This window comes from Echinococcus granulosus, assembly GCF_000524195.1.
Source record: "Echinococcus granulosus chromosome Unknown EG_S00007, whole genome shotgun sequence".
In the NCBI taxonomy this organism is placed as follows: domain Eukaryota; kingdom Metazoa; phylum Platyhelminthes; class Cestoda; order Cyclophyllidea; family Taeniidae; genus Echinococcus; species Echinococcus granulosus.
The window spans coordinates 1,066,376-1,072,622 of record NW_020170387.1 but is presented as its reverse complement, the minus strand read 5'-3'; the positions used below and the strand labels follow the sequence as shown (position 1 = coordinate 1,072,622).

Sequence of the window (6,247 nt, the reverse complement as noted above, 5' to 3'; positions counted from 1 at the left end):
CACTTCTTAAAAGAGCATGAAAGCAGACGACAAAGTAACCTGTATTATTTGCTGCTGGGATGGGAGCGCGTTTTACTTGGTAACAGCGACTTTCAAATGCCAACTGCTAGGCTAAACAAGCAGACTGATGCCCGTTCGCGGGGTCCCATCTGGCAAAATGTGAGTAATCAACTTAACCAAACGGTCTCGAGCCGCGTTACTTATTGATGCGTGTCTACGCCAAGGAGCGTTGTAATGAGCCTTGGCTCGACTGACCAAAGACAACTAATAGAAATGCAAAGAGGGTCTCGAAACAATGAATCTTTACTGGGGAAATTGGGTCGTAGTTTTATACAGGATACCAAATTGGAGTTGCTTAGTCCACGAGAATCAGCTCATCCAGATTCCAGTCTTCAAAACTCCCGTCGGGCAAATAGCGCCTGATAATAATGGGAATTTTGTTAGCACGTAGTTCCTTCTCGGCAATTTTGAGGGGATCACGTTCCCCACTCAACTCAACCATGACTGGGGCGGACATGGAAAGCTGGAGGGCGCGAGCACCCAACACTCGAGCCCGTTCGTACTTGGTCAGATAGGGTGTGGTAATGCGCTTACTCTTTTCTACTGGGCCAGCTGGTGGCATGCTCATCCCAGGTTGGGTTCGTGGTGGTTCACCCGAAGTTACGTAAGTGACATTATCTAAATCACCCAAAGCGTCAACCATGGGGTCGATTGGTAAATTAAGCCAATGGAAATACGCACATGCAGAGAACGACTTTAATTCAAGGGTAAAAATGAACTATGAAGCAATACTTAGCATAGAATAATTCAAGGAAAGTTGAGGGCCGCTTGATATAGCTTTGGTCACTTAAAAAGTTAAAAAACTTCTGTAATGCCATTTGAAACAAGTTACGAGATCAAATGCTGCACGAACCTGCATTTGTTTCAGCCTCCTCTTCAATTACTTCCTCAAAGGCCTCCTCTTCAGACTCAAAATCCGCACCTTCGTATTCTTCAGCCATGACTCTAAGGCGGTCAGAATGGCCTTCACAAAGAGGCGGAAAATTACGAGGCATGCCCAGATAGAATGTATCAAACAAAGTAACTAACGTAGAACAGCAGTGAAATTTAGTCTGTTAACAACCCATAAACTGCAACAGTGCCTAGTCCATATATTTTCAAGTACCTTTATTTGTTTTTCTGATCCAAATTAATGCTAGTTGTATTATCTTGATTGGCATACGTTTGCAGATATCCAATGTAATTAGAGTGACTCTTAACCATCCTTCAAGTAGGCATGGTATGATACGTATTGTAACGTGTGCACAGTTAACTTCATCCCTCCAGCCCCCTACATATTAGTGAAGAGATTTACCGGACTGTGTGTCTTTTTACAATTCTAGAAAAGACCTAAGTCTTTTGCAGTAAGAACGGCTTGATATTGGGAAGTTTTGGACTTCAAAATAAACCTTATAATATCTATAAATATGCTTCAGAGTAACTTAAGCCAAAGACTAGAAGACGTGTAAGAATTTGCTTCTGTGGACTACTTCATCCATCCTTTTTTAGGACCTTTTTGGCAACCCTATGATACATAGGCTAGAAATGCAATTTTGTTTAAATGTACAACTTTTTGCTTGCCATATTCCATTGACTGTCTTCGGGTGATGCATAGTGTTAGTCGTCGTTCGGCCAAGCTTCTGGTCTCTTCTTGGCTCTCTGAGGAATCTTCGTATAGTTTGCCAGGATATGATCTAGAATCTTCAAAAACTGTACTCGTTATTACAATGAAAACGTCGGGTTCGTTAGATTGATAGTTTGGCGACTATTTTCCTGATACTAAAGTCATTTGCTCCGGAATCACTTTGGAGCCTTTCGTTATTGTTTTTATAGCTGTGTTCTCGCTTAGTCTTTGCAGTTATTCTAGCAGATTATGCCTTTGTCATGCCGAAAGGCTATACATATGTCTTCACTAGGGGTGTTGGCTGGTGTTCCGTTCCTGGACGCCCTGGCTGAGCATCTTGGTTGTGCGATTGAGTGGCATGTAAAAGAAGGAGAAATGCTGCCTAATGGAAGCGTGAGGGTTGCGTCGATGACAGGGGCTACTGCTGATTTAGTTCATAGCGAGCTTTTGATAAAAAACATTCTATCGCGTGCCTCAGGTATCGCAACATTTGCTTCAAGGTAAGGGCAAATCCATCTGGGCCTACCATTCGATAGACTTAAGCGGTTGTTAGCTGATTCCTCATGGGGAGGAGAACTTGTGTCTCCCTTTACACACACTCCGGGCTTCGCTCTTGTTGAGGAATACGCTATGTTTGTTGCTGGTGTTCCAAGCTCGAGAAACTTATCATCGGTTCTCTTACCTATGTCACATGTTGAGGCGGCTGGTGGCGTTGTGAATGCAATATCTGCCATTAAGGCCAAAGCTGGCAAGAACACGCATATTACTGTTGAATGCGGAAGCTTGGATGAGGCAAAGGCGGCGGCTGAAGCCGGAGCTTCTTCTGTTAGGTTCGAGAGTTTGACTGTGAAGGTGGGCTATTTTGGCACTAGCGTTGATGTTTTTTTTAGGAGTTGGGGAGTTTCTCGGCTGCATTGAAATCAGTTTATTCGTCTCTAATCATTGAAGCATCGGGGAATTTCGATGAAACAACTTTGCGCCAATTCCTGGTGCCAAACGTCGACGCCTTAACGACGAGGAAGATGTTCAGTGGATATCCGGTTCTTGACTTTATTTTAAGCTATGAGACGGGCAGCTTAACCCCAAGTACATCTCTGCACGTTGGGTCACAAAAGCGAACAATCGGTAAGTTGTTTAACACTTGGCACCCAGCGCTTTCTTGTTTCTCCATTCCTTTCATTTGCTACAAACTTCGTCTGTATGATAAATTATTTTCCCAATAGTCGCTCAATCGTAGTCCTAGGTTTATTTCCCATCCTCGAACATCTGAACCCTTTCCTCTTCTACCTCTGAACCCACTAAAGTGCTCAATTTGACCACGACATGACCTCAGAAACATTCTTTAAGACGGAACTGTTGGACTAAGTACTAAATACTTTTTGCGGAATTTAGTTAAACTCTGCGGGCTTATTTGCCCATTCCAATGCTGGAGACGATGTCTTCGAAAATGCATTGTGCAATTGATTTCAGTATTTCTTTCACCTGTTGACTATTTTTGGTTGTAAAAAAACTAGTCATCGTTCCTATTAGCAAGGGAACTAATATCACCGCACTTATAGGAGGCATATTTGCCGAATTAAGTAGAGCAAGTGTCACAAAGCTAAAACAGCGGCGTTCGATTAATAGCTTTCATATTAGCATCACGGTACTCTTTTTAATTGCTGGTCCTAAAAGATCTTTTTCCATCAAATTTTCCCGAAATACTTGTATATCATGGAATTTCTAATTTCCTCTTCGCGTTCACCGGTAACAGTCACGTACGATTTCCCCGTTATTTCTATAATACTTTCTTATCTTTTAGGCAGTGCCATTAAACCTGTGAGTTTTCATATAAGCTTCGTGGAGTTGAGCACTTTCGATGGTGGTTTTTATAGTAGTTACAAACATTGGTCAGATTGTTTGGAATCAATACCATCCCCATGCATTAAAGACCTGGTTTAAATCACCCGCATAGTGCGTCACTTCTCATGTGTGATATTTATGCTTTTTCAAATGAATGTTTTTAATTGACCTTATCTCGAGAGAGCCTTCCCTTGAATGACTCTTAATGCTCGTTTCCTTTTTCATACTGCTTAGGTACGATTGTATGGTCAATACTTTTCCTACTTTCAGTAGCCTTCTGGGTGCGCAAGTGCGCACTGCTATTAAAATTGGAATCATGATTATTACCAGATCATTAAGAAAAGCAGGGATGCGTATGGTAAACCTGATTTAGCATCAGTTATTATAAACCCTGCCTTTTGGAGTGGCGCAGTCATTGCTCCTCTAATTGATATGTGACTTGTGTCTTAAAAACAATCTAAGCCATGCTCAGTATAATGCTTTAATGGATAGTGATTTATTAATGTGATTCTATTCTTTGGTCGATACTATGTGACCAATTTTAATTGGGTCGTTTGACCATTCCATCTGAGATAGATAAATATTCGATGCTTGCAAACTAGATGTAACATTTAGTTATTTCCTTTTTGGGCAGTTGTATGGACGAATTTACTTGACGATTCAGGGGAAAATTATCCTGTAATAAACAGGGAGGGAGATTCATACTCCTAACACTAAGAATTGCAGCATTCACTTGTTCACTAGCATTTGGATAATTTTTTTAACTTCGAGGGATCGATACTGATGCATTCATTTTTTTAAATACGTTATAAGCACATCCAATGTGATTTGCCTAATATGTAAAACGAATTTAGCCACTTTTCCATTACTGGAGCCTTTAGCTTAAAGTTGTTCATTGGGTCAGTGTTCGGTTGGAATCGTCTTAGCGTTCATTTACTACGATTTAGCCCAATCGAATCATGGATTACGTCTTACCATTGCATGCATATAATGACTTCCCTTGCGGTTATGGTGGACTTTTTACAGTTAAATACACAAGGCCACAAGTTGAACAGCTAATTTCGTTTCCTGCAGCGTTCATGCTTTCTTTCTCAAAATAAGTAGAAAGTCACGCTTTCACCCATTTTAGCTGCTGATCAAATTTGATTTTCTACTCTCAAATTTTGGTACTTTAAGTTATCAAAAGTAAAGTAGGTTTTCATCATTTTTAGTGCTTTATCGACGGGTTTTCCTGTAAGGTGGTAAAATGTGTCTATGTGGCAAACAGTAGTACTGGCAACTAAAGTTCTAAAGTAGAACTTATTCAGACGGTGTGTAAGTTATGCTTCATGCATTGAACGACAGTTGATTCATTACGAACTCAATACGGCCAGCCGATCCCCTCGTAATTGGACTTAGGCTTGCGACATCAATAGTGAGGCGGACCTCCAAACTGCAAATTGGATAATAGTGGTGTAGGTACATTATGTTAAAGTAAGCACTGACCATCATATGTTCTTTTGAAGGCTGTGAACACTTTTATGCTAATGTGGTTAATATTTTGCCATTCGAGTTTTCTGCACGGCTATTCTTGATCTCTAATGTCTTGGCGTATCACAGTAATAAGTTTGAAACCACTTTTTTAGGCAATTTCCGGTATTGATGCGCCTAACTTGGAAGGGATGATATGGTAATGAACCAGTTCGAATTACATTAGGTTCAGTTATTTTACAGTAGCATCATTTGACCTGGTTCATAGCGGTATTCGATAGTTTTTTGCATGGCAGTGCACTAGTGCCATTAATAAAATGTGAGTTGATCTAGACGACTTGAGTACACAGAAAAAAACGGTTTTAATGTAAGATGCTTTGTAAGTAACATTGAATGTAGTCGTCGACTGGAAGATGCAGCAGTTTGGAGCTAGAACAGATTACTTAAGTTGACAGGCGTCAAATTCCCATCTTAGTAGTTCCAGGGGCAGTTATGGAGTTACCCATTCAAGACGGCGCAGAGGTCACCGTGGCTACTTATCCTCATACCTATGATCTTGAGAATACGGTGGGTTGGACACCAAGTTTTTGTTTTTTAAAGACGTATTTTGAACCTCAAAGTCCAAATTTTCATGTCCCACTAAATGTGGTGCAGTCCACGCCAAATTTGTACTGGCCATTTGATGAAATTGACACTCGTTCCCGACCGTCTCTATCTTCTCTCCGATGTGTGCGTTCTAGCAACCGCTGAGTCAGAACAAACCCCTGCCGACAATGGTAATTCCAACGTGGGCGAAGAATTTGGGTAAGAAAATGCTAACCGAAAATGTCACTTGTATTGTCGATTTTCTTTCTCTCTGGGCATCGAATTTGTACATCAGGGGTGAAAGTGTCAACGCTTGCTGACGATCTTGTGTCCATAATGTAGATTCAAAGCTCACTCATCACAACGCGATTGTCTGTACGTCTTTGGGGTGTTACTAGGGCTTTGTTGAGTACAAGCCACACAACTAGCCTTGAGTGCGAGCTATCTGCTAGCGAACCGAAGGCATTCAAAACCAAGTCGATTATCTGGAATGGAAACTTGCTAGAGGAAAGATTCCATCTTAAATCGGAGTCCAAAAAAGTCTTTTCAGTTGATTAACGAGGTTGGGTATTTGTTTCACATGGTTTTTAAATCGCCTAAGCACTGCTGGTATACCTACCGTTTATCAAGGCAGTTTCATTGTCAAATAATTTTCCCTCTGAGGACTGTATGGCTTCCAAAGCCCAC

General features: G+C 41.1%; 2 protein-coding genes across 2 annotated transcripts; one reads left to right on the top strand and one right to left on the bottom strand. All coding sequences in view use genetic code 11, as the record gives it.

Moving 5' to 3' along the window:
- Positions 1-355: 355 nt before the first annotated feature.
- On the bottom strand, positions 356-1,001 carry EGR_01823 (DNA-directed RNA polymerases I, II, and III subunit RPABC2; the record flags this gene model as incomplete). Its single annotated transcript, XM_024491072.1, has 2 exons — positions 356-678; positions 914-1,001. The coding sequence occupies 2 exons, from the start codon at positions 999-1,001 to the stop codon at positions 356-358; spliced, it is 411 nt and encodes a 136-aa protein (XP_024354528.1).
- Positions 1,002-1,646: 645 nt separating this feature from the next.
- On the top strand, positions 1,647-3,825 carry EGR_01822 (Nicotinate-nucleotide pyrophosphorylase [carboxylating]; the record flags this gene model as incomplete). Its single annotated transcript, XM_024491071.1, has 5 exons — positions 1,647-1,779; positions 1,956-2,163; positions 2,200-2,515; positions 2,554-2,788; positions 3,776-3,825. 5 exons carry the CDS (start codon positions 1,647-1,649, stop codon positions 3,823-3,825), a joined length of 942 nt encoding a protein of 313 aa, XP_024354527.1.
- Positions 3,826-6,247: the final 2,422 nt, after the last annotated feature.